Consider the following 21,481-nt stretch of genomic DNA (forward strand, 5'->3'; position numbering starts at 1 on the left):
TCACAAGTCTTGAAATACTATGATAGTGTGTAGTACAACTACTCACTACTAACTACTACGGAAGTGTTCGATTACAAGACCGATCTGTTAATGTTGTGTAACAAATCTGTTTCGAGTATTGTTTTTTTCCCCTAAAAGTAATTTTATTTTCATGTCGGTGAAGCTTGTGACCAGTTTCCACTTAGTGTCTATTAATGTGAGCGATAGAAGAGGAGGAGACAGTCAAGAGATGGATCCTTTATCATGGATTTATTTAGATTTTTTATTTTTATTTAACCTTTTTTTAAATAAATTACCAAAATAAACTACCAAAAGGCAAAAAAGCCTCCTGCGGGGATGGGGGCTGGGATTAAAAATAATATATATATATAAATATAGGACAAAACTTATCACGACAAGAGAGACAACACAACACTACACAAAGAGAGACCTACGTAAGACAACAACATAGCAAGTCAGCAACACATGACAACACAGCATGGTAGCAACACAACATGACAACAACATGGTAGCAACACAACATGACAACAACATGGTAGTAACACAACATGGTAGCAGCACAAAACATGGTCCAAACATTATTGGGCACAGACAACAACACAAAGGGCAAGAAGCTAGAGACAACAATACACCACGCAAAGCAGATACAACTGTCAGTAAGAGTGTTCATGATTGAGTCATTGATCGAAAAGATTGAGATAAAACTGTCCAGTTTGAGTGTTTGTTGCAGCTCGTTCCAGTCGCTAGCTGCAGCGAACTGAAAAGAGGAGTAACCCAGGGATGTGTGTGCTTTGGGGACCATTAACAGAATGCGACTGGCAGAACGGGTCTTGCGACATGTATACAGAGAGTTTACAGAGTTTACAGACGAGTATAGAGTGCAGTGATGTGTCCTATAAGGAGCATTGGTGGCAAATCTGATGGCCAAATGGTAAAGAACATCTAGCCACTAGAGAGTAACCTTACCTGCAATCTATAAATGACGTAATCTAGCATGGGTAGGATGGTCATATGAATCAGGGTTTGTTTTGCAGCTGGGGTGAAAGAGGAGCAATTACGATAGAGGAAACCAAGTCTAGATTTTACTTTAGCCTGCAGCTTTGATATGTGCTGTGAGAAGTGTACTGTCTAGCCATACTCCCAAGTACTTGTATGAGGTGACTACCTCAAGCTTTAAACCTTCAGATGTAGTAATCACACCTGTGGGGAGAAGGGCATTCTTCTTACCAAACCACATAACCTTTGTTTTGGAGTGTTCAGAACAAGGTTAAGGGTCGAGAAAGCTTTTTGGACACGAAGAAAGTTTTGTTGTAGAGCATTTAACACAAAATCCGGGGAGGGACCAGCTGAGTATAAGACTGTATCATCTGCATATAAATGAATGAGAGAGCTTCCTACTGCCTGAGCTATGTTGTTCATGTAAATTGAGAGGAGCGTGGGGCCTAGGGCCGAGCCTTGGGGTACTCCCTTGGTGATTGGCAGTGGCAGAGACAGTATATTTTCTGACATTATACACTGCACTCTTTGAGAGAGGTGGTTAGCAAACCAGGCCAAGCAGGCTCAGAGACACCAATACTCCTTAAGCCCATCACAAGAATGGAATGGTCTACCGTATCAAAAGCTTTGGCCAAGTCAATAAAAATAGCAGCACAACATTGCTTACAATCAAAGACAATGGTGACATAATTGAGGACCTTTAAGGTTGCAGTGACACATCCATAACCTGAGCGGAAACCAGATTGAATACCAGCGAGAATACTATAGACATCAAGAAAGCCAGTGAGTTGATTATTGACAAGTTTTTCCAACACTTTTGATAAACAGGGAAAAACAGAAATAGGCCTATAACATTTAGGATCAGCTTGAAATGTTGGACGGGCCAGGAGGCATGGCTGAGTCAAATAGAAATCCTGACTTAATGAAGTGGTGATTAAAGAGCTCAGCCATGTGCTTCTTTTCAGTAACAACCACATCATCAATGTTAAGGGACATGGGCAGCTGTGAGGGTGGATGCAGTAGTGTGATTGCTCACAAAACCAGGATAAAAAAATCATGATTTGGGGGAGTTTACAACACTTAATAAATACATTATACAAAAGTATGTGGACACCCCTTTAAATGAGTGGATTTGGCTATTTCAGCCACACCCGTTGATGACAGGTTTATTAAATCGAACACACAGCCATATAATCTCCATAGACACACATTGGCAGTAGAGTGGCCTTACTGAAGAACTCAGTGACTTTCAACGTGGCACCGTCATAGGATGCCACCTTTCCAACAAGGCTGTTTGTCAACTTCTTGCTGAGTGCTGAAGCGCGTCAAAATCGTCTGTCCTCAGCTGCAACAATCACTACCGAGTTCCAAACTGCCTCTGGAAGCAACATCAGCACAATAACTGTTCGTTGGAAGCTTTATGAAATGGGTTTCCATGGCCAAGCAGCTACACACAAGCCCAAGATCGCAATGCCAAGCGTCAGCTGAGGTGGTGTAAAGCTCGGCGCCATTGGACTCTGGAGCAGTGGAAATGTGCTCTCTGGAGTGATGGATCAAGCCTCACTATCTGGCAGTCCAAAAGACAAATCTGGATTTGGACCATGACAGGAAAATCACTACCTGCCCGAATCAATTGAGCCAACTATAAAGTTTGGTGGAGGAGGAATAATGGTCTGGGGCTGTTTTTCATGGTTCAGACTAGGCCCTTGAAGGGAAATCTTAACGCTACAGCATACAATGACATTCTAGACGATTCTGTGCTTCCAACTTTGTGGCAACAGTTTGGGGACGGCCCTTTCCTGTTTCAGCATGACAATGCCCGGGTGCACAAAGCAAGGTCCATACAGAAATTATTTGTCGAGATAGGTGTGGAAGAACTTGAATGGCCTGCACAGAGCACTGACCTCAACCCCATTGGACATCTTTGGGATGAATTGGAACGCCGTCTGTGAGCCAGGCCACATCGCCCAACATCAGTGCCCGACCTCATTAATGGTCTTGTGGCTGAATGGAAGCAAGTGCCCGCAGCAATGTTCCAATATCTAGTGGAAAGCCTTCCCAGAAACATGGAGGCTGTTTCAACAGCAAAGGGGGGACCAATGCCCATTATTTTGGAATGAGATATTCGACGATCAGTTGTCCACATACTTTTGGTCATGTGTAGAATGGTCCTTTGGAGGAAGGATTGTTGACATATAGTTGATATTTGTATCTAAAAGCATAGTTGAGAAATAATCAAAGTTGGCATATTTATGACATTTTGGCCTCCTTTAAGTCTCCATAATATTTGATATGTAAGTGCTACAAATCCAAATTTGGTGTCATATGAAGATTTATCGCTTGCTCTAAGAGTAGCATTTTGATTTCAATAACAATGTTCATACATTAATTTATGAATATTGAAAAATATAAACATGAACATATGTTATTTGGGCAATTTTTCTATGTATTGTTGAACATAATATTCTCTACGGGCATATCAAAGATGGACAGGGAAAATATACTACCTATCTCAGAAAATAAATAGAGCAAACTGTGCTGTTGCTTAGGACCATAAACAATATTTCAAGCCACAGTGTCATGTGCTATCCTGTTTTTGGTGTGGATCCGACATCAAAGTGCAGGCTATGGGTGTCAATTATCTTGTTACTCTATCTGCATTATACACCAAAACATCAGTGTCACTTAACAATTCGCTCTTCAGCTTTACATTGTTATTTTCTCATAGCATGTTCTTTACAATGGTGGGGTAGGCTACAATGTTTATGTCAAGGTAGGCCATTTAGGGGAAGTTTACAAGAAGTAGTACCTTCAAATGTAGCGCAGTGTCACGCCCTGACCTTAGAGATCCTTTAAATTCTCTATTCTCTACTCTATTTGGTCAGTCAGGGTGTGACTAGGGTGGGAAATCTATGTTTATATTTCTTTGTTGGCCGAGTATGGTTACCAATCAGAGGCAGCTGTCTATCGTTGACTCTGATTGGGGATCATACTAAGGCAGCCCTTTTCTCCCACCTTCAGATGTGGGATCTTGTCTTTGGATGTTGCATGTGTTTGCACGCCATAGCTTTGTTGTTTATTGTTTTTGGTGGAACATTTATAATTAAAAGGAAAACGTACGCCTACCACGCTGCAACCTTGGTCTTCATTTAACGACGGATATTACAGAAGATCCCACCAAAAACGGACCAAGCAACGTGGCCAGGATGAATGGACATGGGAGGACATCCTGAATGGAGAAGGACCCTGGACAAGGGCCGGAGAGTATCGCTGTTCAAGGGAGCAGATGGTGGCAGCTAGAGAGGAACGGTGATGAAACGAGGAATTAGAACAACAACGGAAGCCCGAGAGACAGCTCCAAAATATTTTTTGGGGGGGGGGCACATGGGGAAATTGGCGGAGGTAGGGTTTAGACCTGAGCCGACTCTTGGTGCTTACCGTGGAGAGCGTGTGACTGGTCAGGCACCGTGTTATGCGGTGATGCGCACGGTGTCTCCTGTGAGCATTCACAGGCCGGTGCGCTCTGTGCCAGCGCCCTGCATTTGCCAGGCGGAAGTGGGCATCCAGCCAGGACGGGTTGTGCCAGCTCCATGCTCGAGACCTCCAGTGCGCCTCCACGGCCCAGTGTATTCGGTGTCTGCTCCACACACCAGGCTTCCAGTGCATCTCACCAGTCTGGTGAGACCTGTTCCGGTTCCACGTACCAGGCCTCCAGTATGTCTCCCCGGCCTGGTAAGACCTGTGGCAGCTCCACATACCAGGTTTCCAGTACGTCTCCTCAGTCCGGTGAGACCTATTCCGGCTCCACGTACGAAGCCTCTAGTGATGATCCATGGCACGAAGCCTCCAGTGATAATCCATGGCCCGGAGCCTCCAGTGATAATCCATGGCCCGGAGCTTGCAGTGAAAATCAAGGTCACGGAGCCTCCGGTGACAGTCCCCAGTCCAGAGCCTTCGGCGGCGGTTCCCGGTTCTGAACCTCCGGCGGCGATTCACGGTCCGGTTCCTCCAGCGACGATCCATGGTCCGGTTCCACAGAAGCGGAGGGATCAGCGTAGGGAGCGGGGGCTACGGCCCGAACCGGAGCCGCCACCGAGGGTAGATGCCCACCCCGACCCTCCCCTATAGGTTCAGGTTTGCGGCCTGGAGTTGTGGGATCTTGTCTTTGGTTGTTGCATGTGTTTGCACTCCTAGCTTTACGTTCGTTGAGTTGTTTATTGTTTTTGGTGGAACATTTATAATTAAAAGGAAAATGTACGCCTACCACGCTGCACCTTGGCCTTCATTTAACGACAGATGTTACACGCAGTAAAAGTCTGTGTTAGAGACAAAGACAGGCTGTGACCACTCCACCAGTTAGTGATTACGTGCAGTTAAACAAACATGTTCTCAGTCGTGTCATCTATTACAAGTATTTTAGATGGCTCATTATTAATCAATCATTTACTGGAATTCAATAACTTCTTACTGGCACTGTTTCAACATGGAGAGGAACATCAACATCTGCTGGGAATTGGATCTTTGAGAGGTTTAATTCCTTCTTTTGTAAAGAACAGCTACGACATCATAAATACCAGCTAAATTCCAAACATCACCATACTGAATCTTACCCATTGAATAGGCATAACACTCGATGCTCGACTTGGGTAGGAGCTTACCGGAGTTCCTACACCTCACATTTTCTAATGCTTGAGCTCCTGTTCCTCTTCTAGAATATTAGTTAAAGTATTGTGGAGCTCCTGCACCTAAATATAAACAGTACCAGCACCCAAAATGAGTACCGGCACCTATTTCAGTCCATGTCAAGCACTGATATCTTATCTTGATATGTTATCATCATTGCTGCCTGATATCAATCGTAAATCCACCAACTACACTTCATCTCCCTGAGACATGGAGATATCAAAATGACTAACAGTGTGACGGTATGTACACTAGCTAATCTATTATGATGGTATTCTATTATATTCTCTACAACAGATTATATAAAGTGCAAACAAATGTACGTTAGATTAGAATTAACAACAGCAGAGCGTTGCCTTTATTCCAAATGTTTATTGGTGAAAAATCCCAATACAATTTCCTGAGGTTATGGTTCCGTAGTCACTGTGTTTCCATCAGTGAACATGTCCAGGTAGCGCTCCAGTGTGAAGTCCTCTCTGTCGGCCAGTGGGTTGTGCTCCAGGCAATATAACGTCATCCTGGCTGTCTGCTGCCTCAGTCTCTGGGCCTCTCTCTTCATTGGCTCCCTCTCTACACTCAGCACTAAAGGCTGAAGCTCTGGCTCTGGGGAGGAGGCAGGCTCAGGGGAAATATAGTCAGACTCCAAAAATTGGCTAACCACATTGTCAGGCAAGGCAATGTATTGGTCTTCCAAATGGTTGCCTGTATTGGTGTAGTCACCTGGCTGCAGGGGTTCTGGAGTTATAGCTAAAGGGTTGCCAAAACGGCTGTAGGTATTGGTGTAGTCGGAATCACCTGGCTGCTGAGGTTCTGGAGAGGCAGGATAGTGGTCCTCAAAATGGCCAACTGTATTGGTGTAGCTGGCATCACTGGGGTTCCCATGGGTGACCCAGTCGCAGTGGGTAGATGGTGTGAGTAACTCTGGAGTCTCTCTATAGACTGGGCTGACGTCAGGTCGCAGAAGAAGGAAGGAGGGTACGGGTAAGGGCGGAAGCTGCGGATGGGGGAACATGTTCATGAGGGTGGCATATTCTGAAAGGGTCATGTTGCTCAAAGCTTCCTCTGAGAGGTCTGGGTATCTTGGAACCCCTGAGAGCTCTTCCAACACTTCAGCGAGCAGGTCTTCCTCATCATTGCCCTCTGCTGGTAGGTAGAATAACCGCTCTAGTGCAGGCCCAACGGCATGTGTCTCCAGCAGAGATGAGGATATGTCAGATTGCTGAAAATCTCGGTTTAGTCGGTTAGCCTGGTTTCGGCTCCTACTTTTCACTGTTGCTTTTTTCACTTTGATGCTCTGTTTTTTTCCTTTACTCACTGCTCTCTTTCTCCTCATTTGATTCACATGTTGGTCAGACTCACTGTCAGTGTCTGTTAGTCCCTTAGTCCCTGTCTCATCCACCACCTCTACCCCGTCTTTCCTCAGCAGTGACATTATCCTCTTGTACTTCTCTGTAGTGCTGTGTTCTTGGCTGGTCCAATCAAAGCTGCCATGTGGGTTCCTCTGTTTAGGTGCAGCATGCTTCTTCTTCTTCTTTCTCTTCCTCTTGAGTGGCTCAGGAGACTCTGAACTCTGGCTCAAGTCTAAAACGTCCTGATGCTGGCTTGTCTCAGGTGTTTCAACAGGACCCATAGGAATAGTCTCCCTGTGTATCTTTGAAGTGATCAAGGCCAGCTGGTGAGGTGGGGAACCTTGGTACACAGGAAGACCGTGCCAGGAGGCCGATGGTGCTGCGTGGTACATCTGGTATACCCCACCTGCACTGTAAGGGGCAGCATTGTTCACAAGTAATGTCACTGCTGATCCTGCATACACAAAATGCAAAAATAAACTACAATATGTGTAATATACAATACTATTCGCAGAAACATTCTTTTCATATTCGCTGTCAAAGCAAAGGACCCAACCTGACACACACGACAGGCTGGGAGCAGCATAGGGTCAGCTGGCGGTAAGTGCTTTGCCCCAGGGCACAATAGTCCTGGGTATAGAACATATTAAATTGAAGCCAGCTACTCTCTGGATGCAAATTCCTCCAGATTTCCCTGTTTGCCCTGGGATTCAAACTCTGGTTACTAGCCTGGTCCAGGATCTATTGGTACTCTTGCTCCATTGCTGTCAAGCCAAACAACCTTGAGGCTACAGCCATGTTACAGCTCATCTGACAGTGTACAAGTCATTTACAATACAAGTTTGCATCAACATGTCATCAGCAATATCAACTTACCATGATCTAGCTGTAAGGCAAAAGAAAGATCCTCTTCCAAATTGGGCTGAAAGTGCATGGTTACCAACGTACCTTCAGCCACCTAGGGAAATTAAATGTACCAAATGCCGCCGAAACAGGCTATTTATGCAGACAGGTGTTTGACGTCACATATGGTGTTTATGATGTAAAAACTGTCCCCACTGGCTGTCAACTGTCCCCATGGTAACATTGTGTGAGTTCACTTCTGCTCAGGAGACAAGTTTTGCAAACATGCAGTCAGAATTCCAGTATTATTACAAATCTATGGGTTCATGAGTGCATTGTGATGTCACACTGATTCATGTGCTAATTTGCATGTGAGTGTTCCATTTCTTACCAGTTCCTCTGAGGTTGGTTAAAAAAAAAAGGCATGAACAAAGACAGAAGAAAATACAAGACAGACAAAATGAGATGTCGAAAACTTTATTCACGCTTTCAGAAAGGGTAACCATACAATTAAACTAGGTAGGACAAATCGTGATCACACATTTTGAATGTATCATGATGAAAAGCAAATAATAAAAACATCAACTACATTAAAAAAATTGCTTGTATTTACATTGTCAAATACCGTTAATCAAAATAAATGTCAGTACCCCACAGCAGAAGTAGACATTAGGAAAGAACAACCTGATCAGATAAACCACTCTTCTAGTTGATGTGTCAGTAGTACTGCAAGTCTTCACTCAATCCTAACATTCATTCAAAAGCTGATCCACTCTTCCATACAAGATTAATTAAGAACAAACGACTGTACACATGTTAAATGTTGTGCTCTACGATAACCCAGGAAACTGCAAATTAGATAACGGCAAACTACTAAGTATGATAATTCATAAAGAAATTCAAGGTATATTTCTATGACAGAGGGTCGTTTCTATTTGAGTTGTACATTTCAAAAAGGTTTTCCGCAATGTGGGTAGGAATCATATTACAAACGTGGTATTAAATCTAGGTAGTTCTAAACTCTCCAACTGAGTTTGATATGCAGGCAAGTCATTTATCAAAAATGTGCAAAGTCCCTTGCAGGTTATCCTCTTCACGCGTGTAAAAACTAAGTTGGTCAAATTCAAGTCAGCAGTAGGTTGGTATCACAAAACATTATGCGAGTCCCTCGTAAGCACGAACTCAGAAGGAAGAGGTCAATTACTGATAATGAATCACTATCAATCAATCTTGTTATTGTACCAATTGGGAACAGTGATGGAATGAACTTTTAACATCTTAATTTCTTTAAATGACTCCATTTTAGGGACATAAGCCTTTTAATTCAATCAATGGATCACACATTAACACAGTTGGATCACCCAACAGAGGGTAATATTAGTAAACAACTGGTCCAAATCAAGATTGTACAGAGAGCCCTCTAGAGGAGAGCCCGGTCATTACAAGATTATACATATGAGAAATGCCACATTCTGACTTCACCCCAAACAGCACCCTATCCCCTATACCAGGGGTATTCAACTCTCTCTACGAGGTCCGGAGCCTAATACTTTTCTGTTCTACCTGATAATTCAAATTGCACACACCTGGTGTTCCAGGTCTAAAATCAGTCCCAGATTAGAAGGGAACCATGAACAAAGCACAGTGGAACTGGCTTCGAGGTCCAGAGGTTAGTTTGAGAAACCTATATAGCGCACTACCTTTGGCTAGAGGCCTAGTAGTGTGTTCTATATAGGTGTCATTTCAGACTTGGCTCACTGTGCCTCTGACTTTTCAGCAGAATTAAATAATACACTAGATTCACCTGTCATAATAATACACATTATTAATGTGTTACGTGAGGTACGACTTTGAGAATAGTTGACTGGTCCCAGATCTGTTGGTTCAACTCCTTCGACTATCATAGAGATACAGATTTGAGACCAGCTTACTGAGAGAAGTCTGAGGTCATCCTCATCCATAGTTTGAGGATTATTAGTTCAGACATCTACAGTTCAAGTGGTTTGGAGGAGTGTGGAGTGGCTTTGTAACATTTTCCATGAACACAATGAGAAGTTGAATGTTAAATGCATTAATAAAGTGCATAATGGTTTGGTACTGAAACAGTATGGTACTTAGTGTTTAGACATTAAAAACAAATATTTTTGTCAGTAGACACATCCCCCCCACCGCACACCTGGCATATACTCCCAACACAATGGTGAGCGAACACAGAATTACATGACATCTACAGTGAGGTCTTCATCGGTAGAGGGGTGGTAGAGGGAGAAACACAGTGATCCATCTATGGCTGTGGTGGCCAACTCTCCTCCTGGAGAACTACTGGGTGCAAACACGTATCCCTGCTCGAACATACCACCTTCAATTGACCAGCTTTGTTAGAGAAGGGCTGGAGCACAAGCCTAAACAACCAGTAGTTCTGCAAGATCGCTGATGTTAGACTAGCTTCCAAGGAACTTCTCCAGGTCAGGTAGGGCAAGGGGGTTACTCTGGGGGTATTGGGGCATTAGACACCTTGGGCTGCGCCCCCCTCAGAGTGGTGGTGTTACCTCCACAGTCTACATACTGGTACATCTCCTGTGTGACCTGCTCCATGTGGCCAAAGTACATCGTCGTCACAGTCACCCTGAAAACAAGAGGATTTCATTTAATTCAAATGGCTTTTTTTGTACCCTTTAGGACAATAACAAGCAGGGATGTGATCACATCCAGTCAATATAGAAAAATACAAAAGAGGATATTGGTTGGATATGGGATTAGGTCAATTTCCATTCTGTATGAATAGAGGACGGTATCAGAAAAGTTCCTTATTAATAAAGGGAGGTCATTAACCACACAGAACAAGGTTGACTAACTGTTCCGAGTACATTAATACGTATGACATGGGAGCCAGGCTTCGTGGTCCTGTGAGAATGATAAAAGGGAGGTACTTACTGCATCATGACAACGATGTTGTGCACCTTTATGGTCTGCAGGCTGCAGTAATCACTAGGACACAGAGGAACAGACACTTCAGTCAGTTTCATGTGATGAGCAAAATGTTACATTTGTCCACCAGCCAGCTTTTACTCTGTCGAACCGTCTGGTTTCAATGGGTTCCAGAAATGGACTTGAATGGAGCCTATGGCAAGAGCGGGAAAAGGTCCCGCTGGATTTTCATTGGCTGATGTCTCAGTCCATCACCATCTAGCGTAACCCTTGAACCTCCCCTCCATGTTGTTGATTTTAAAGCAGGAGCAGCACAAGTGATAGGCTAAACAATGAACGAAGGGAGTTGGGGAAATCAGAAAGTATGCATCTAAGAATTTGTTTTCACATATAAAGTTTATATGCCCAAATTCATCTAATCCAGCTATGGCAGGCTGTCCCTCTCCCGCCTCAACTACAACATGCCCCTTTCAAGTCTGACTTTGTTCCACACCGTCTTCAGGCTCTATATGAGCCTGGGGACAAGGTTAAGCAAAAACTAAAAGCAGGCTGCAATCTGTACTCATATAGGATTTATTGAAACAAAGTCTCGACCATGAGGTCTTTATCAGGTTCCGTGTTCTCAAAAAGCTATGTGCTGTGCTGGGGTGTGCTGTACTTACTACATGTAGCTCATATCATCTGCTAGAATGGTGGGAACCATGTAGTCAACCTGGGAACAACACACAGGGTTATGATCAAAAAGGTGACTAGGAGGAAGTATTTGAAGTACCAAAATACATAATGTGACAAGTTGAGCAACTTAGGACCAGGAATAGGGGTTGGAGTCCACTAAAAACAGCTATGGCTTGTTGGCTCTTGAATTTAGTGAAACAGGACTTTCTGCTGCATGTCCAATAATGATGACAGAGTTGTTACCACAACTTTTACATTGTTGCTAGTGCGCCGATAACGCCCTGTTGCCATGTGTTTACAGAGTTGTTACCACAACTTTTACATTGTTGCTAGTGTGTCGATAACGCCCGGTTGCCATGCTATTACAGAGTTGTTACCACAACTTTTACATTGTTGCTAGTGCGCCGATAACGCCCTGTTGCCATGCTATTACAGAGTTGTTACCACAACTTTTACATTGTTGCTAGTGCGCCGATAACGCCCTGTTGCCATGCTATTACAGAGTTGTTACCACAACTTTTACATTGTTGCTAGTGCACCGATAACAACTCTGTAATAGCATGGCAACAGGGCTGTTGCCTAGCAACCTGTTGCCATGCTATTACAGAGTTGTTACCACAACTTTTACATTGTTGCTAGTGCGCCGATAACGCCCTGTTGCCATGCTATTACAGAGTTGTTACCACAACTTTTACATTGTTGCTAGTGCGCCGATAACGCCCTGTTGCCATGCTATTACAGAGTTGTTACCACAACTTTTACATTGTTGCTAGTGCGCCGATAACGCCCCGTTGCCATGCTATTACAGAGTTGCTTTTACATGCTAGTGCGCCGATAACGCCCCGTTGCCATGCTATTACAGAGTTGTTACCACAACTTTTACATTGTTGCTAGTGCGCCGATAACGCCCTGTTGCAATGCTATTACAGAGTTGTTACCACAACTTTTACATTGTTGCTAGTGCGCCGATAACGCCCTGTTGCCATGCTATTACAGAGTTGTTACCACAACTTTTACATTGTTGCTAGTGCGCCGATAACGCCTGTTGCCATGCTATTACAGAGTTGTTACCACAACTTTTACATTGTTGCTAGTGCGCCGATAACGCCCTGTTGCCATGCTATTACAGAGTTGTTACCACAACTTTTACATTGTTGCTAGTGCGCCGATAACGCCCTGTTGCCATGCTATTACAGAGTTGTTACCACAACTTTTACATTGTTGCTAGTGCGCCGATAACGCCCTGTTGCCATGCTATTACAGAGTTGTTACCACAACTTTTACATTGTTGCTAGTGCGCCGATAACGCCCCGTTGCCATGCTATTACAGAGATGTTACCACAACTTTTACATTGTTGCTAGTGCGCCGATAACGCCCCGTTGCCATGCTATTACAGAGTTGTTACCACAACTTTTACATTGTTGCTAGTGCGCCGATAACGCCCTGTTGCCATGCTATTACAGAGTTGTTACCACAACTTTTACATTGTTGCTAGTGTGTCGATAACGCCCGGTTGCCATGCTATTACAGAGTTGTGTACCTGCTCCATGCCCAGAGGACTGATAGCAGTGATGTTATTGATGCGGGACTTCCCAATCACTGTCTTGGAGAACTGGACCTGGGCTGTGACGTTGGACACCTCTACACTGTAGTAGTTGTTATTGGTGATGTTCAGAGTGTTCTGGAAGGAAGAAGAAAGAATACCTTATAATTTTACCCTCAGAGCAACACACACACTGAGCAGTTTGAAGCCAGAGTTAGCCAGTGCGGCAAACCAGGAACAGTTTAGGAGTTAATACAAAATTACAGGGGATGGCAGAATACCTAGAGTCCTGCAACATTTGTGACCAAACTCATTTGCCCAAACATGGCCAACTTTAGGATAGTACAGGTTGATAAGGAAAAGCAGTCTCCTCCTGTGACTGTCCACAATGTGACCCAAATCATCATGTGGTTAGACCAGAGGAGAGGCTCACCGTCACGTTGAGATAGACAATCCTCTTGTCCTCGTCATAGGTGACGAAGATCGACTTGACGCCCACGTAGGAGACGTCTATGGTACGAGGGAACAGGAAGAAGACAGCCAGGCTGGACAGCAGCAGACACACAACCACCGAGGACATCACATACAGCTTTCTGTGGAGAGGCAGGTGAACAAAAGGCAGGGTCAGAAGTTAAATAGCAGTCTGACAATGGCAGGGTACGACGAACATTATAACAAGAAAGGAACAGCTACATTTAGCCTAGAGATACCAACAAAACCACGACATTCCACTTACGTTCTCCTGGGCCTGAGTCTCTGGTCACTGTATGGGATCAATGCTACAAGCTGGTTCTCTTGGCCTGCATAATGCAAGGAAACATTTACAACACTTAGGCTAATCATCGGACACAACTACAGCACAACATAACAGCAACACTAGGGATGTAACAATTCACTGATAAACCATTGAACCAGGGACCGATGCCTAAGATACGAGTGCATCGGTTCGCAGGACCCTAAACTGATCCAAATGTGGCGTGAATCAGTCAGAAAATCGTTTAAAATGTTATGAGTAAAAAACAGTGAACCGGCAATTCATAACATATTATTTCCCTATACGAAAATACCTACATCTTTTGTGACCGAATTGATGCGGCCTCTCCTTCAGTAGCTATTTAAATAAGCCTGTCAGTCATTGACCTCCAAGTCAGATAACTGTACAGAGCTCAGCTGCTCGCACCAACGAGAGCCTCTGATATCTGCGCAGCACCTTCAGCATTCAAATTATTGTAAAATGGCTTTGGCAATGTAAAATCATAGGCTTTATTAGTTGGGTGACTTTTTCGATTGCCAGGTTCACCATAAAATTGTTTTGCTTTTAACAGTCAGTGCATTTGGTCATTTTTAAATGAAGATGTAATTTCATAACAAGGACACCAACCATTTTTGTGAGCTGTACTGTAGGCCTATAGTCAGAGCGGGAGAAGAGCAGCTCTCCTCTGTAAAGTTCTAATGAAATCTGAAGCTGTGCTATATTCATTCATAGCAAGAACCCGACTGATAAATCATTTCACCGATATTATTGGCAAATAAGGCCATTTTACCAATTGTTCGAAACCGGCCGATAATTCCACCGATATTCGATAAATAAATTAAAAAACTGTTTACTTGATAATTAAGGTTGGGAGGCTTAAAGAAGAGGTAATTACAGGACAGCAGGAAAACACACAGCAAACCCTCAGAGCTAGCCTGGTGCTTCAGGGAGGAGAACAGAGCTGTGAAGTAGCACAGTCAAGTTATTTGTCATGCAGACATGAAGGCGTGACTTCACAGCTGCATTGTTTTTCCTGTCAAATCCAGGGGTTATTAATAATTGTGCATGTTTGTGTTCATGTTGTGCCAGAATCTGTGTGTGGGTTTTGGTCTGTGTTTCATCATGTGGTGTTCCTAGGTGTTGGTTGATTTTTCTCCTATGCTATTGGCACCGGTGTCACCTTGGGAGGGAAAATAAAATCTCAAATAGTTTATTATCCATAAGATTGGTTTCATTAAATTGTGAAATAATTTATGACTGTTGTGAATATAGGTATATAATGATTCTTGGCATTATGACAGTCAAAGGGAGAGGGAGTACAAGTTCCAACAGCCTTACTGCCCTGACAGTTTCTCCCTAGGCTACAAAACACCACGCGGTACCCATAGTTGTGTCACACAAAACAGAAAAGTATTTGAACAAGATATTCATACACTTGTTTGAGGATATTACGGCGTGTCACATCACACCCACCAGTGGAGACAGCCTGTTCTAGCAGTTGGTTGGAACCACCAACTGATGGACTATAAACTTAGGGCTTGACCGATGTGTAGTTTCACCGATATCATCGGTTGATATTGGCCTTTTACTGAAAGATAGATATATCGGCCCGAAAATTGCACCGATATATAGGATGACAAAGGGAATATCATGCTTATCAGAATACTTGCAGCCCATCTAATGATCTCATTATTGTCACAATGTTAACATTTGGAGCACAATGGCAATTTATGAGAACTTAGTGTGGGAAAATTTCACTTTTTCCTCACTGTAAAAACAGTAGGCTATAATCGGCAGATATATATTGATATCGGGACGTTTTGTCCTACCAAAAACATCGTAGCTAGTCATAGATAAGTTCTACACATAAATATAAACATATTACTTTCAACACATTTTTGATCTGATAAAATGACAAGTTAATCAGTCGATGGGGATTTCGGATACAAAGTGGGGGACAAAAGGCCTAAACGCTCAGTCTGCCCTATGGCTCTGCTCAACTGCCTGCACACCATATAACTCATTCTCTGACACACACACACACACACACACACACACACACACACACACACACACACACACACACACACACCTCAGAGAAGTAATCTCAGACAGATCCAGCTCAAGGGGGTCCAACTTGATCAGGATCAGATTTTAATTTTACTGAATCGATTCGTTCCACGTATCAAACCGAATCGTTTCAGACTAAAAGTGTCGTTCCTGTATTGTGACAGAGCTAATGTATTTATCTAGATACTTATTGAGTCGTGCTTGAAAGAAGAGATTCACATGTTCTAGGCAATACGGTACAACATTATCCCTCAGAGGGGAAATTCACCAGGCTCCGGGAATAAAAATCATGAACCAAAAACAACACAGCTTGATTACAGTGAGTTTACAGGCAAAGCATGAGTCATTCATATGCCAAATTCAGTCATTGGTTCCCTCAAGCTCACAGAGCGATTCAGTCACACTATCCATTATCCACAAGAGAGCACCTTTGTGGTTTTATCACACACATCATCAACTGCAGTCTGACTGTGACACTGAACAGAACAAAACTCTTATCCAGTCATATTCATTCAAATGGCATCTTAAATCCTGTTTACCTCCAGGTATCCGGTCTGTACCCTGACAGCTGGGACATGTGACGCTGTCCCTGCCAGTGAACTCTACATAGGTGTGTGTTGCTCACCTCTAGGTATCCTCCCAGTGCCCTGGCAGCTGGGACATGTGACGCTGTCGCGGCCTGTGAACTCTACGTAGGGGAACTGGGACACATCCTCTCTCTTCCCATCATCCTCCTGGGTGGTGGTCAGGCTGTCCTGGGAGTCTTCATGGCATGCCTGCTTGGGCAGGAGGGAGAGGGCTTTCCCCATGGTGACAGCTGGAGGGTCAGAGGTTACCGGTTGGCGTTTGTTTGTCATGTTTGAGGCAAACACACACAACAACAAAAAAGAAAAGTCCTCTCACTGTCAACAGTGGTATTTTCAGAAAACTTAACATGTAAATACTTGTATAAACATAACAAAATTCAACAACTGAGACCAACTGAACAAGTTCCACAGATATGTGACCAACAGAAATGGAATAATGTGCCCCTGATCAAAGGGGGAGTAAAAATCAAAAGTAAGTCAGTATCTGGTGTCGCCACCAGCTGCATTAAGTACTGCAGTGCATCTCCTCCTCATGGACTGCACCAGATTTGCCAGTTCTTGCTGTGAGATGTTACCCCACTCTTCTACCAAGGCACCTGCAAGTTCCCAGACATTTCTGGGGGGGGCTAACCCTCACCCTCCGATCCAACAGGTCCCAGACGTGCTCAATGGGATTGAGATCCAGGCCCGTCGCTGGACATGGCAGACCACTGACATTCCTGACTTGCAGGAAATCACGCACAGAACGAGCAGTATGCTGGTAGCATTGTCATGCTGGAGGGTCAAGTCAGGATGAGCCTGCAGGAAGGGTACCACACACGGGAGGATGTCTTCCTCCCTGTAACGCACAGCGTTGAGATGGCCTGCAATGACAACAAGCTCAGTCCGATGATTCTGTGACACACCGCCACAGACGATGACGGACACTCCACCTCGATCCCGCTCCAGAGTAAAGGCCTCGGTGTAACGCTCATTTCTTCGATGATAAACGTTAATCTGACCATCACACCTGGTGAGACAAAACCGCAACTCGTTAGTGAAGAGCACTTTTTGCCAGTCCTATCTGATCCAGCGACGGTTGGATTGTGCCGGTGATGTCTGGTGAGGACATGCCTTAACAGACCTACAAGCCCTCAGTCCAGCCTCTCTCAACCTATTCCGGACAGTCTGAGCACTGATGGAGGGATTGTGCGTTCCTGGTGTAACTCAGGCAGTTGTTGCCATCCTGTACCTGTCCCACAGGTGTGATGTTCGGATGTACCGATCCTGTGCAGGTGTTGTTACACATGGTCTGCCACTGCGAGGAAGCTCAGCTGTCCGTCCTGTCTCAGGCATTTCACAGTACAGCCGATGCAATTTATTGCCCTGGCCACATCTGCAGTCCTCATGCCTCCTTGCAGCATGCCTAAGGCACATTCAGACAGATGAGCAGGGACCCTGGGTATCTTTTGGTGTTTTTCCAGAGTCAGTAGAAAGGCCTTTTTAGTGTCCTAATTTTTCATAACTGTGACTTGAATTGCCTACCTTCTGTAAGCTATTAGTGTCTTAACGACCATTCCACAGGTGCATGTTCATTAATTGTTTATGGTTATTTGAACAAGCATGGGAAACCGTGTTTAAACCCTTTACAATTAAGATCTGTGAAGTTATTGGATTTTTACGAATGATCTTTGAAACAGGGTCCTGAAAAGGGGCCGTTTCTTTTTTTGCTGCGTTTATATATACACATACAGTTGAAGTCGGAAGTTTACATACACCTTAGCCAAATACATTTAAACTCCTGACATTTAATCCTAGTAAAAATTCCCTGTTTTAGGTCAGTTAGGTCACCACAAATTCCCTGTTTTAGGTCATCACTTTATTTTAAGAATGTGAAATGCCAGAATAATAGTAGAGAGCGATTTATTTTGATATATTTCTTTCATCAAATTCCACTGGGTCAGAAGTTTACATACTAATTGAGTGTATTTGGTAGCATTGCCTTTAAAAATGGTTTAACTTGGGTCAAATGTTTTGGGTAGCCTTCCACAAGCTTCCCACAATAAGTTGGGTGAATTTTGGCCCATTTCACCTGACAGAGCTGGTGTAACTCAGTCAGGCACACGCTTTTTCAGTTCTGCCCACAAATGTTCTAAAGGATTGAGGTCAGTGCTTTGTTATGGCAACTCCAATACCTTGACTTTATTGTCCTTAAGCCATTTTGCCACAACTTTGCTTGGGGTCATTGTCCATTTGGAAGACCCATTTGCAACCAAGCTTTAACTTTCTGGCTGATGTCTTGAGGTGTTGCTTCAATATATCCACATAATTTTCCTTCCATCCATTTTGTGACGTGCCGCCTGCAGTCCCTCCTGCAGCAAAGCACCCCCACAACATGATGCTGCCACCCCTGTGTTTCACGGTTGGGATGGAATTCTTCAGCTTGCAAGACTCCCCCTTTTTCCTCCAACCATAACGATGGTCATTATGGCCAAACAGTTCTATTTTTGTTCCATCAGACCAGAGGACTAATGTTTGTACCGATGAACATGGTACCTTCAGGCATTTGGAAATTGCTCCCAAGGATGAACCAGACTTGTGAAGGTGTGCAATTTTTTTCTGAGGTCTTGGATGATTTCTTTTCCCATGATGTTAAGCAAAAGGCACTGAATTTGAAGGTAGGCCTTGAAATACATCCACACCTCCAATTGACTCAAATTATCTAAATTAGCCTCTCAGAAGCTTCTAAAGCCATGACATCATTTTCTGGAATTTACCTAGCTGTTTAAAGGCACAGTCAACTTAGTGTATGTAAACTTCTGACCCACTGGAATTGTGATACAGTGAATTATAAGTGAAATAATCTGTCTGTAAACAATTGTTGGAAAAATGATTGTGTCATGCACAATGTAGATGTCCTAACCGACTTGCCAAAACTATAGTTTAACAAGAAATTTGTGGAGTGGTTGAAAAACGAGTTTTAATGACTCCAACATAAGTGTATGTAAACGTCCAACTTCAACTGTACATACACATACCGAAATGCCACGATAATAAAAGCATTTTAAATCATATACTTTACCTTTGTTTTCTTCAAGAGTACCTTGTTGGGAAAGGTAAGTCCCACAATAAATGTTTTCAAAAGTGTTCGTTAACTAAGTTACGGCCTTCATCCCTATATGTTGTCTTACTGGATGCGTATTAGAACAGGGCTAGATAAAAGAAAGCCTTTACTGTACAACCAGCAGTAGCTCTCCAGGAGGAGGGTTAGCCAACCAATGCTGTGCTCGTAGCTAACTGCTACACATCAATCGGCATTTGACAAACTGAGACACAAATAGAAGTTAGTTAGCTATCTAGACATTGATTGGGTAACATTGGTAGGCTGGCTTCTTCAAATCAACAAGAAATCGCCAAATAACAAGGTCTATAGCTAGCTACAGGTTCTATAGCTAGATAAGCTAGCTAACATGATTTGGTTAACAAACGGGCAAGTTAATCTTTGTTTAATTCACTGGTCCACTCATCGTGCCAATTATGCTAACTAGCTCGTTATATGGCATTGCCATTAATTTAAATTACTCATCAGTTAGCAAGAATGTCAGTTGACTGTCGACTGGTTTGTAAACTAAGTCAGCTAGTAAATGAACTATCATAACAAACTGGCTAACTAGCTAGCAAAAAAAGGAAGCAAAAGCATAACGGTAGGAGGCTAGCCAACGATAGCAGCTGTTAGCGGGTGGGTATAACGTGTGGAACGTTCCAACAGGAATCTGTTCCAAACACTTGGTAAAGTACAAGGTTGCCAGCAAACAACGCATAACGTTATATAAAGTAGCATGCTCAATTCGCCTAGCTAACTAGCTGCCGAATAGGCATCAACGTAGCCTATTCTTAATGTTTGTCCATAGGCTACCAAAGTAATGACAGACATGTTTTCCGAATAAACGTGGTGAGTGAAAAACGTAATGAAAAAGCCCACTTCCTACCCGGTATCTTATTGCCGCTATACAACCTTGTTATTTAATTTTTGGAACAGATTCCTGTTGGAACGTCCAACCCGCTGCTAGCTAGCATCAGCAAAGCAGGTCAGTCTTGTTTGCTATATGCGCTGGAATAAAATATATTTAACAGCATACTAACTATTTATTCTACGGTGAAGTGAAATTATTATTGTCCGTCTTACCAGAAAACGAGTTGTTTTTCCTAGCAATCCTTTCAGGTCAGGCAGTTCTTGTTGTCAACCAACCTGACATGCGCAGTACGTTTCAGATGATGACGTCTTTGTCAGCTCTAGTAGTCAGAAAATAAATAAAAGTTTTAGTCACCTCGGACAACGGGATATAGCTAGAAGGGATCCCGTTTTTGTCAAGTTAATGCGTTGTAGCTAACCCTAACCAGCAACGTTAATTATCCTAGCCTGCTACGAAAAGTCCAATCTGACAAGAGCTGGATCCCTTCTAGCCATGACCCGGTCAACGCCTACAAACAAACAATACAAATCCATAACTTCGCATTGCAAAGTAGTTTTTTTTTTAACCGCGACTAATGTGACATGTCGATTGGTCCTCGCACTAAATTAAAAAATATATAAAGTAGAAGAAAGTACTTCTACATGTCCTTGTTACGTTTTGAGGTAATAATGTTAAAAAGCAGTACTACGCTATTTCAGGCATTCCTATGACTAATACATGGCCTCCAAAATCAGCTAATTATTTTCAATTGTCGCTACAATTGTAGACCTACTGATTTGAAATGTTCATAACCAGGCAAAACGTCAGTATAGAGGCAAAGTGGAATCGCAATTCATAGGCTCAGACACCAGACATATATGGCAGGGTCTACAGACCACGGACTACAAAGGGAATACCAGCCACCTCTCGGACACTGACGTCTTGCTTGTTAACCCTTGCAAGGCTGCTGGCCCTGACGGCTGAATGGAGTGTTTACGGACATATTCACTCCCCCTATCCCATTTCATTGTCCACCATTGTTCCTGTACCCAAGAAAGCAAAGGTAACTGAACTACATGACCATCAACCCTGTACCACTCACTTCTGTCATCATAGTCAA

The 21,481-nt window shown here is 43.4% G+C and overlaps 1 protein-coding gene across 3 annotated transcripts; it reads right to left on the reverse strand.

Moving 5' to 3' along the window:
• Positions 1–8,332: 8,332 nt before the first annotated feature.
• On the reverse strand, positions 8,333–21,173 carry LOC112229602 (transmembrane protein 106B). 3 transcript variants are annotated; one of them, XM_042319526.1, is made up of 9 exons: positions 21,155–21,173; positions 20,595–20,701; positions 16,468–16,659; positions 13,755–13,818; positions 13,452–13,611; positions 13,016–13,156; positions 11,462–11,511; positions 10,806–10,859; positions 8,333–10,497 (listed from the first exon to the last, which is right to left on the reverse strand). In XM_042319526.1, the coding sequence occupies exons 3-9, from the start codon at positions 16,649–16,651 to the stop codon at positions 10,356–10,358; spliced, it is 795 nt and encodes a 264-aa protein (XP_042175460.1). In that variant the 5' UTR covers positions 16,652–16,659; positions 20,595–20,701; positions 21,155–21,173; the 3' UTR covers positions 8,333–10,355. The 3 variants fall into 3 exon arrangements, with proteins under 3 accessions (XP_042175460.1, XP_024251302.1, XP_024251303.1); XM_024395534.2 differs by lacking the exon at positions 21,155–21,173 and having other exon boundaries at positions 20,595–20,811; XM_024395535.2 differs by lacking the exons at positions 20,595–20,701; positions 21,155–21,173 and adding an exon at positions 19,491–20,577.
• Positions 21,174–21,481: the final 308 nt, after the last annotated feature.

This window comes from Oncorhynchus tshawytscha, unplaced genomic scaffold (genome assembly GCF_018296145.1).
Source record: "Oncorhynchus tshawytscha isolate Ot180627B unplaced genomic scaffold, Otsh_v2.0 Un_scaffold_1528_pilon_pilon, whole genome shotgun sequence".
NCBI classification, from domain to species: Eukaryota; Metazoa; Chordata; class Actinopteri; order Salmoniformes; family Salmonidae; genus Oncorhynchus; species Oncorhynchus tshawytscha.

Excerpts from the sequence above, each read along its gene's own strand:
- LOC112229602 (XM_042319526.1), bottom strand. The coding sequence starts at position 16,651 with ATGGGGAAAGCCCTCTCCCTCCTGCCCAAGCAGGCATGCCATGAAGAC. Across the intron at positions 13,612-13,754 it reads AGACTCAGGCCCAGGAGAAC|AAAGCTGTATGTGATGTCCT; the intron begins GTAAGTGGAATG and ends GCCTCTCCACAG. Across the intron at positions 11,512-13,015 it reads GTCCTCTGGGCATGGAGCAG|GTTGACTACATGGTTCCCAC; the intron begins GTACACAACTCT and ends TGTTGTTCCCAG.